This window comes from Chiloscyllium punctatum, chromosome 7, assembly GCF_047496795.1.
Source record: "Chiloscyllium punctatum isolate Juve2018m chromosome 7, sChiPun1.3, whole genome shotgun sequence".
Lineage (NCBI taxonomy): Eukaryota > Metazoa > Chordata > Chondrichthyes > Orectolobiformes > Hemiscylliidae > Chiloscyllium > Chiloscyllium punctatum.
Window position 1 is genome coordinate 44,020,129 of NC_092745.1, and position 10,824 is coordinate 44,030,952.

General features: G+C 44.5%; 1 protein-coding gene across 1 annotated transcript; it reads left to right on the forward strand.

Moving 5' to 3' along the window:
• The first annotated feature begins 3,943 nt into the window (after positions 1-3,943).
• Positions 3,944-10,198, forward strand: LOC140479346 (endogenous retrovirus group 3 member 1 Env polyprotein-like). The gene is made up of 2 exons (XM_072573255.1): positions 3,944-4,335; positions 8,057-10,198. The coding sequence occupies exon 2, from the start codon at positions 8,432-8,434 to the stop codon at positions 10,196-10,198; it is 1,767 nt and encodes a 588-aa protein (XP_072429356.1). The 5' UTR covers positions 3,944-4,335; positions 8,057-8,431.
• Positions 10,199-10,824: the final 626 nt, after the last annotated feature.

Genomic DNA, 10,824 nt, shown 5'->3' on the forward strand with positions numbered 1-10,824 from the left:
GACAGTGAAAGAGACTGAAAAATGACAGTTGCTATGGTCTGCAGAAGGAAAAAGCTCTTTTCTCTGTATGCTACCAGACAGAATGCTGGGGCAAGTTTACCCACTGGTCAAAGAGGAGAACCTGCAGTGATTTAAAATCACAAGAAGACTTGTTCTGGAAAAGTCATGAGAAGAAATGAGTAGACTTTATCACTGAAAGTCAATTCTGGAGTTCTCAAAAGACCGAAGAAAAGGCCTTTTGGTGGTAACTGGATATCACAGTGTGGCCAAACAGTAGAAATTTACTCATTAGAAGCTGAGTGTGATTTTATATTGTTTCTTGAAAAGAATGCAATTTTATAGAGAATATGCTGTACTGTCATACATATATACTTTTGTGCGTGTTTAGGGTTATCAGTTGTATTAAAACTTGAATAATAGTTACCATCAGTTGTTTAAATAATATTTACTTGATGCTGATTTTAGTTTATTTCTTGCAGTAAATATCATTAAACTTGGGAATTCAAATATTTTTTCTGAAAAGGAAATCTTCTGTCATGATACGCCATGCTCAAATGCCATCATTATGCATATTCAGTAACTTGTCAGAAATTATTCTGTGATATCTGTCATCCAACAATGCCTAAAACAACCCCTTTTCCTGCAGCTCTCCTCTTTGCTTCCCATAAGATTTTTGTATCTTTTCATCTCTGATCAAATTATCAAAATACTGACAATATCTTTTTTCAACGTCATTTTTAAAGAGTATTTTTCCTCCTGCAATTTAATGATTCTATACCTTATGAAAATCTTAATTCTCAATAATGTACTCTGCATTTCCTATCTCACAGTGGTAACGGTAATCAAAAGTAGCGAAGGATTTCAGGATGTCCTAGAAATGTCAAAGTTGCTATATAACTCATCTTTTGGTTTTTGTTGACTTTCCTTCAATTAAGTGACCCTGGCTAAGATGTTAAACATACAATGCACTACAGCCTTAAATAACATCACAAACTTAACTTTGTTAATAAGTACAACCTTCAATTTTTGTGCCCATTGCATCTTTGAAACTGCAAATGGGCACTATTAGAAACTCATGTGATGATATAGCCTCTGTAGATCTATTAGTGAGTCATGTTGCAGTGTCATGCACCAGTTTGGAGTGTGAAGCACATGAAGTGCATCTGTCCCAACCTGTTGGCCAGAAGCTTTGGGCATAATATATCTGAGTTCAGGCTGTCTATCCTTAGCACAGGCTGGGAGAGAGGAGTTGACCTCTATATTGTCCTGATTTTGTCCTAAGCTCACCTCTGCGCTACTGTTGTCAAATTTTGTCACATAATGCTGTTATATGCAAGACTGTATATTCTCTGATAATATGGGGTTTGTTCAGTGCAATTTCAAAAGATACCATCTAAGACATTTCTATAAAGCACCCGTACAATTTCATTTTAATTCTCAGAAAGATTATTACTTGGAAAATGCCAGCAGGTCTGTTAGCATCTGTGGAGAAAAAAAATCAGAGTTAATAGTTCTGAGGAAGAGTGACCCAACCTGAAATGGCAACTCTGATTTCTCTCTACAGATGCTGCCAGACCTGTTGAGTTTTTCCAGCAATTTCTATTTTTGTTTCTGATTTCCAGCAACCAGTTTTTTCAGATTTACCACTTGGACCACTGCCTGTTGAGATTGCCCATTGACCATTCCACATCATTTGGTATTTAAAATGGTCTCTATTTTCTCATTAAGAATTTGTTTTTCAATAATACCATACATGTTTTGTTTCTGATTCAGTCTCGAGTTTATTGATTGGTATTCCTTTCTCAATACTAAGTTCATTGCATTTCTATCAAAAAAATGGGCTTAACATCTCAGCCTCATTCTTTTCAACTTCATTCTTTCTAGTTACATTTTTGAAAATTGTATCTGTAAACTGAATTTCCAAATATGTTCCTATTTCATGTACACTTTTTCTTCCTCTCTGATTCTATGAACCTCAGATCTCCTCTTGTAACATTTCTGTTTCTACTACTTTTACTGGTTGTTCCACCACTCTTGCTGAAGCCAGTATGTTTGAACTTAACAATTCAGATCTGAAAATAAAGTAATTTCCTTCGAGATGAACTTGTTTTATTACTCCCTACTACAACTTCACCATTTACTCTTTAATCCAATACTGTATAATGATACTGCCTTGTAACCTCTAACCTACCTCCAATGAATATTTTCTCTTTTGTTAACCTCTCTGGAAGACAAATTGTATCATCAGCTCGCATCAATGACCTCTTTCAAAACCTTTACCAGTTTTCCTTTTGATAAAATAAACAGAATGTCAAATAGTCTGATTCTGTTTTCCAGTATACACCTATTTCCTTTCTTGATGTCCCCTTTTCTGAAGATTCCTTTAACTTCTAACTTATATATGTGTTCTCATTGCAGAAGGCAATAAAGTTTTAAATTCTTGAATAGAATAATTCCTCTGAGAGTATTGTCATTATCGTCAGTATAAAATGCTCTTATCTACTTATTAAAATTATTTCATTTAACATTCTCAAAGTCAATATAAATTTGTCCAGGCTGCATCCTTATATGATTAAACCTCTGCCTGTATGCTTCCAGTACAATTCTGGGACCAATTCATATCTGTTTTGAACAGACCTTTTCATCTCATCATAATCCCTAGAATGCTGCTCTGACAGGGATGCATAAATCTCTGATACTTTACCAGTTAATTCATTTTGAATCGACAAGGTTCAATCTGCTTTGACCAATCTGCTTGTGTTGTTATCGTTTCAAGCAACATGAAAAAATGCTTCCTCATCCTTCTCTTCAAATGTTGGCAAAGCCTATACAACCTTAAACATCTCCTGACTGAAACATGGATTATAACTAGAAATGTCATCTTCCAAACCTTTGGTTTAACTTGTCTAAGATGCATCATTTGTAATTTATATCCATTTTCTTTCTCGTGACTCTAGTTTTAACTCTCATTGCTCTGTGGAATTCTCTCTCATTTTTCTGCCTTTGGAATTCCAGTTTTTCTTAGTTCTAAACTGCTTTGGAATCAATTTCAAACTTTTTCATTTCCATTTGTATGAACTGCAACTAAAGGTTCACTGATGCTTCTGTTGTACTACCTTTACTAGTTCGCCCCTCTATTTCCTTTGAACCCAATAGCTCCATTTTTAAATCAATAATGTTTGCCTTCTGAGTTTGCTCTGGCAACTTCATTACCAATCTGTAGGAACAAATTACTACAGATGCTGGAATCTGTATTGAAAACAACAAATGCTGGAGACCACAACAGGTCAGACAGCATTCACAGAGAGAGAGAGCAAGCTAAGTTTCGAGTCTAGATGACTCTTGCAGCTCTGTCAATTTAGTTTTGTCATACACTGCAACCATACCAGTTAAACTTATGACACCTTCAAAAAATGTTCAGCAGTTTCCAGTGCCAACTTAAGTCTGTGTACAAACTTCACGTGTGATTAACTTCTCTAATATCAAATCCAGTTCAAACCTACATTGTCTGTATTCCAAGATTCTGGAATGAGTCCCCAGTTATGTTATGCCATGAAGACAGGCAGCCAAATCAAATCAGCTGCCCTACCTCTGTATTCACAACATTTGTGTGAGAGGTAATTTCGGTTTAAACTTTAAGATGTGCCTGGACCACAGACTGATCTATAATAAAAGACAAAACTTTTGTTTCTTTTCTAAAACATTTTGTATACTCAAAAGTAGAATAGTTTAAATTGTGCAGAACGCTGACAATTTGTGAGCAGAGTAAAAACAAACAGGCCCTTGATTGATGAAACCATTAACACAGGCAGGGAAGGATGAGTCCTTGACTGATAATACTGCAGGGTGAGAGAAACAACTTTGGAGACTCTGAAGACTTTGTGATAAGGGTGCAAATCAAAGAATAATGATGTTTTTAAGAATGTGAACCTCATGGCTTGTTAGAGCCAAGGAGGGGAGGGATTTGTACTGTATATAATGAGAAACTTTGTAAGCCTCAGCGCGCCTTTTACTCAGAAGGCTGCCCATCTCTGCAGACTTGCTAATAAAGCTTTGTTTTCCTGAATTTGTCTAGAGCGATTATTAAGAAGCAATTTTTGTTTCTAACAACTTGGGGGCTCGTCGTCCGGGATCAACACTCCGGCCGCGGGGGGAGCTGAGGAAGGACATCGGAGAAGGTGCACCCTGCTGATTTCAGCAGTCCCTGATTCCTTGCTTGTCGCCCCGCGCGGCTTGAGCGAGTGATATCCGGGAGGCTCAGGAAAACAAAGGAGGGGTGTAGCCGAGGCAGTGGGGACGGTTAACGATCGAGTAATTTCGGTGCACCGAACCCAGGTAAGAAAAACTTGCGGGGACCGTGTTTCCGGACGCCTGGGGACCTACGGGGTGCCTGTGGATTTTTCTACAGAGACGTGGGACTCAGGTATCTAGAGACCGGGGCTCGCCTGTGAGGGATTTTGCAGAGACCGTGTTTGAGGAGGAACGTGTACCTACGGGGTGCCTGTGATCTGTGTCACAGAGACGTGGGACACAGGAATCCAAAGACCGGGGGTGCCTGCAAAGGAACCTGGGCGATCACAGGACTGAAGGTCCGGGAATTGGCTAAATTGTGATAGATTGTCACGGGAAAATTACGAAGTCCTCGGCAATGGGAAATAAGGGATCCAAGGCGAGTAAGGGAAAGGTAGGCTTGAACAGCGACAATGACAAATACCCCGGGGTACCTGACGATAGTCCGTTAGGAAGAATGTTAAATAATTGGGATCAGGGTGGGAGAAAAGGAAAATCTAAAAGGAAGATGGTAAAATACTGTGAACAATGGTCCCAGAAACCTATTCAGGGCGACTCAGTGTGGTGGCCTAGATTCGGTACTGACGAAGACTGGGTCCGGCAAGCTCTCATTTTATATGTCAATTCAAAACCTGATATTAATCTGGAAGAAAATGATTATGCCCTTTGTTGGCTACCGGTTACGATATCTTGCCAAATGCAGGTAACTAAGGAAGACATGAAAGGGCAGAAAGAATGGGACCCTTTAGATCACTTACCGCCGCCCTACGTGACCCCGTCTGCCCCAGAAAATGTTCCTTCGGGTGACGACGAGTCAGAGGAAGGAGAAGAAAATGAGGAGGAATCACAGGCTACCTCAGGGGTACAGACCAGATCTCAAGCTGGAAGGGGTCACGGACAAAACCCTACCTCAATTGCAAGAATGAATCCACTCCGGGAAGTGCCCATGGGGGGCGAGGAAGGAGGGACGGGATATGTGAACGTTCCCTTGACGAGTACTGAAGTACGGAATTTCAGGAGGGAGATGAAGGGTCTACTAGAGGACCCCATGGGCCTGGCTGAACAATTAGATCAGTTCCTGGGTCCGAATACTTACACGTGGGAAGAGATGTGTTCCATTATGAAAACATTGTTCTCTAGCCAGAAGCGTCAGATGATACGACAAGCTGCGTTCTTGGTCTGGGAGAGAGAAGGGGGAGAAGGAGGGGAGCAGAAGTTTCCCCTCACCGACCCCGAGTGGAATAAGAACACGGAGGAAGGACGGCGAAACATGAGGGACATGCGGGAATATTGGATAAAAGGAATAAGACAGGCAGCCCCGAAGGGGCACAATTTTACCAAGGCCTTTGGTAATCATCAAAACCCGGAGGAAACCCCTACAGACTTCCTAGACAGGATCAGGAAGAACTTGCAGCAGTTCGCTGGGGTGGACCCTGAGACGGACGTGGGGCAACAACTCATACGGGTAGAGTTTGTATCAAAAGCCTGGCCGGACATACGCAAGAAGTTAGAGAAAATGGATGATTGGGATAGTAAATCTCTAAGTGAACTACTACGGGAGGCGCAAAAGGTGTTTGTGAGAAGGGACGATGAGAAGCAAAAGAAGGCGACAAAGATAATGATGCAAGCGGTGCAACAAATGACAGCTGGAAGAAGGGAAAAGGGGAAGCCGTGGCAGAAACAGGAGAGGGGAGAGTCGTGGCAAGAGCAGAGGAAAAGAGAACCATGGCCGGAACAAAGGAAGAGTGGAGGAACGCGAGACCGCGACAGGGAAACGAAGAGGATACTCAGATGTTACTACTGTAATGAAGAGGGACATTTTAAACGGGAGTGCCCCCGCTACAAGCGGGAGGTGCGGTCGTACGCACTGATGGAGGAAGATTAGGGAGGTCGGGGGTTCCTACCCTTGGGGCAAAAGGACTATCGACAGGAACCCCTGGTAAACTTGAAAGTAGGGCCCCAAGGATCGGAGATCACATTTATGGTGGACTTGGGAGCCGAAAGATCAAGAATAATCCAAATACCCCCCGGCACCCGAGCAGGAGGAACAGTTATGGGGGTATCTGGAATTGGAGGACAGAAATTACAAGTCCCAGTGGTGGAGGATGTGGAAATTGGATATGAAAACAGAACTACTAAACGAGACCTCCTTCTATTGCCATCGGCGGGGTTTAATTTGTTAGGAAGAGACTTGCAGGTCAAACTAGGGATCGGAACGGTACCAAGTAATGGGGAAATGGTGGTAAGGTTGTTCGCCCTCACCGAAGAAGATGATCAACAAATAGACCCGGAAGTATGGTACCGAGAGGGGAACAGAGGGGGCCTAAACATCAAACCTCTCCAAATCACCATGTTACCAGGAAAAGGCCCGGTAAGAAGGAAACAGTACCCGATTGCTATGGAAGGACAGGAACTGTACATCGACGGGTCCTCCCGGTGCATCAGCGGCGTACGGTACAGTGGCTATGCTGTCGTAGATGGCGCAACGAAACAGACGATCGAGTCCGGACGACTGCCCGGGAAGTGGTCAGCCCAATCCTGTGAGTTGTACGCCCTCCAGAGGGCCATGAAGTTGTTGGAGGGGAAGGTGGGAACCATATATACTGACTCAAAGTATGCATACGGGATCGTTCATACTTTCGGGAAAATCTGGAAAGAGCGAGGATTGATAACTTCCCGGGGAAAAGAATTAGCTCACGAACAAATGATCAGCCTAACGTTGGAAGCCCTGGCGTTACCTACAGAACTCGCAGTAGTCCATGTACCCGGCCACCAGAAGGGGTCGACACCGGAAGCGGTGGGAAACCGGCTGGCAGATGAGGAAGCCAAGCGGGCAGCGGTCGAAAAATCCGTCCAATTGTTAACGTTAATACCGTTGAGGGAAGGGCTCGCTAAACAACCCGTCTTCACCCAGGGGGAGATTGATAAAATGGATCAATTGGGTGCCCGGCTAGATACTAACGGGAAGTGGACAGTTCCTGACGGGAGACAAGTACTGAACAAACAGATCACCCGGGGTATTCTGCACCGATTACACCATCAAACCCACTGGGGGGTGCAAGCCATGTGTGATACGATCCTGAGAGACTATGTATGCAGGGGGATATACACATTAGCCCAACAGGAGGTAGTCGGATGCCCCACTTGCTGGCGTATTAACAAGAAAGCCATGCGTTCTATGCCAGCTGGTGGTCAGCCCCTCGCAATTAGGCCATTCCAGAGGATCCAAGTTGACTTTACAGAATTGCCCCCAGTACAGCGATGGAAATATCTGCTAGTAATAGTAGACCATTTCACTCACTGGGTAGAGGCTTTCCCAACTGCCAAAGCCGATGCACCAACCGTGGCCCGACTGTTGTTAGAGAACATAATCCCGAGATATGGCATAATGGAATCTATCGACTCCGACTGCGGGACACATTTTATTTCTAAGCTACACCATTTGATCTGTACTGCCCTGGGTATCCAGTGGAAATTCCATGCACCCTGGCATCCTCAGAGTTCGGGTCGAGTTGAGAGAATGAATGGCACGCTCAAGACCCAATTGACTAAGCTGATGTTAGAAACTAAGTTACCATGGCCAAAGTGCCTTCCCCATTGCCCTATTGAGGATACGTACAGCCCCCCCGCCGAGATGTCGGGGTTTCCCCTTATGAAATGCTGTTCGGATTACCATATTGGAGTAAGGTTGATGGATGTCCCACTCTACAAGGGGGAGATGTATTTGTCAGAAACTATTTACTGGCCTTATCCCGTTCTTTTGCAGAACTCCGGAGGAAAGGTCTCCTGGCTCAGACTCCGCCGCTCGACTTCCTCCTGCATAAGGTGGAGCCCGGAGATTGGGTACTTGTTAAGACCTGGAAGGCCGAAAAGCTCCAGCCGCAGTGGGAAGGACCGTTCCTAGTGCTGTTAACAACTGAAGCAGCTGTTCGGACGAAAGAAAAAGGGTGGGCCCACGCATCGAGGATAAAGGGGCCTGTTCCGCCAGAAGGAGAGAGTACTTGGACATGCGAGCAAGGGGACAAGCCGTTGGTGGTAAAACTGAAAAGACAGCAATAATGAACTCTACTTGGACTGTATTGGTGGGAATATTGATCAATTTATTCCTGTATGTGGGGGAGGGTGAGGGAAGATGTGACAAATGTCGAACTACAGTAAGACTTGGGATTCGAATCTACTCGGGAACATTGTGTCCCATTCCTATGTGGACGATTGGTGTTACGATGTGAGTGCACGCCATGAATGTTGGGAGGGTGGAAGACCCTATTATCAGGTATATAATAAAGGATACGGTGGCAAAATCCGTGGATGCCCTATAAATGACCGCTGGGTGTGTATTAGCAAAACTGGGAGGTGGGACCTATCCTCCGTGTTGCGCAGGGAACAGGTTGACAGAGTCAAGGAGACCAAGATACAGATCACTGATCGGGGGTTGGGGAAAGAGCAAGACCGTCAGGGAACGGTCGTGCTCTCTAAAGTGCCATCGGTATACGAAGAGGTAGAAGGAAAGATTGAACTCCCTGATGTTACACAAAACCTGTTTATTGATCTCACCTCTAGAATAGCCACTGTTTTAAATGTTAGCAATTGCTGGGTTTGTGGGGGGCCGCATATGTCGGAACAATGGCCGTGGACTGGTCAAAGCTTAGACATAGGGGAGTTGCTACAAACCACTTGGACCTGTGTCAACGATAGAAAAAGCCAGGGGTGGAGACTGACAAATAGCCCTGAGGGCCAGTTATGTGTTGAAGGAAAGGGGACCGTGGAGGTAGGAATTAGTCCCTGTCAGAGTATATTGGATGCGACCACACGAGTATGGTGGCCTGAGGATATTACTTGGTACATTGCAAACCGAGGTCATCAAAATTGCGTTCCATTACGTACTGATTCCTCCTCTGACGAACTAGGTGCTGATTCTTCCGATGACATGATGAGAGCCTGGGGTGGTGGTTGTCAGGGGAGTCGATGCTGGGATACTCCTGTCCAGACTCTGGCACGGGGCCAGGAGCCCGAATATTGGAATTGTAGTGGTCCTGGTCCTTATGAGGGCGTCCCTGTGGTAAAGGAGCTGTGGGATGACGTTGTGAGGCAGGGAGGGCCTGCTCCAGATGGCCTATTTTGGATATGCGGTAATCAGGCATACTCCACACTGCCCATGGGATGGGCTGGGGTATGCTTCCTGGGTCTAATACGACCGGCGTTCTTCCTATTACCCCGGGAGGAAGGCGATGATTTGGGAGTTAAACTCTTTGACTCCCTCCGTAGGTCGCCAAGGGATATCCAAGTCGGTGATTGGGGGGATGAGTGGCCACCGGCCCGGATTATTGAATACTACGGGCCAGCTACATGGGCACAGGACGGATCATGGGGATACCGTACTCCTATCTATATGTTAAATCGAATTATCAGGCTCCAAGCAGTCGTAGAGGTTATTACTAACCGGACTGCTCTGGCCCTGGAGCTGCTGGCTAAGCAGCAGGATCAGATGAGGGCTGCTATATATCAAAACCGTCTTGCCTTGGATTATCTGTTGGCCTCGGAGGGGGGCGTGTGCGGAAAGTTTAACCTGACTAACTGCTGCCTAGAAATTGACGATAATGGTAAAGCGGTTTTGGAAATTTCCGATGAAATTCGGAAATTGGCCCATGTGCCAGTACAATCTTGGCGTCCTCTTAGTGGCATCGGATGGTGGGATGGTCTCCTAGGTGGGAGTTGGTGGCGCACGGCGCTACTGATGGTTGGGGGGGTTGTGATTCTTCTTCTCGTATTACCCTGCCTAATCCCCTGTATTCAGCTTCTAATTCAGAAAAATATTTCCCGACTTCAGGCAGTGGTGGTTCCACAACATGGGACACGGGAACTTAAGGTGATGTTGCTGCGAAAGTCCAAAGATTTCCCGGGCCCTTAAGGGGAGGGGGGGCCTATCTTGGTCAGGCACATCTTAAAGAAAGAAAAGGGTGGAATTGTGAGAGGTAATTTCGGTTTAAACTTTAAGATGTGCCTGGACCACAGACTGATCTATAATAAAAGACAAAACTTTTGTTTCTTTTCTAAAACATTTTGTATACTCAAAAGTAGAATAGTTTAAATTGTGCAGAACGCTGACAATTTGTGAGCAGAGTAAAAACAAACAGGCCCTTGATTGATGAAACCATTAACACAGGCAGGGAAGGATGAGTCCTTGACTGATAATACTGCAGGGTGAGAGAAACAACTTTGGAGACTCTGAAGACTTTGTGATAAGGGTGCAAATCAAAGAATAATGATGTTTTTAAGAATGTGAACCTCATGGCTCGTTAGAGCCAGGGAGGGGAGGGTCTGGAGGCATTTGTTGCAGACTTTGTGATAAGGGTGTAAATCGAAGAATAATGATGTTTTTAAGAATGTGAACCTCATGGCTTGTTAGAGCCAAGGAGGGGAGGGATTTGTACTGTATATAATGAGAAACTTTGTAAGCCTCAGCGCGCCTTTTACTCAGAAGGCTGCCCATCTCTGCAGACTTGCTAATAAAGCTTTGTTTTCCTGAATTTGTCT

Coding starts and splice junctions, on each gene's coding strand:
- LOC140479346 (XM_072573255.1), top strand. CDS start 8,432: ATGTCGAACTACAGTAAGACTTGGGATTCGAATCTACTCGGGAACATT.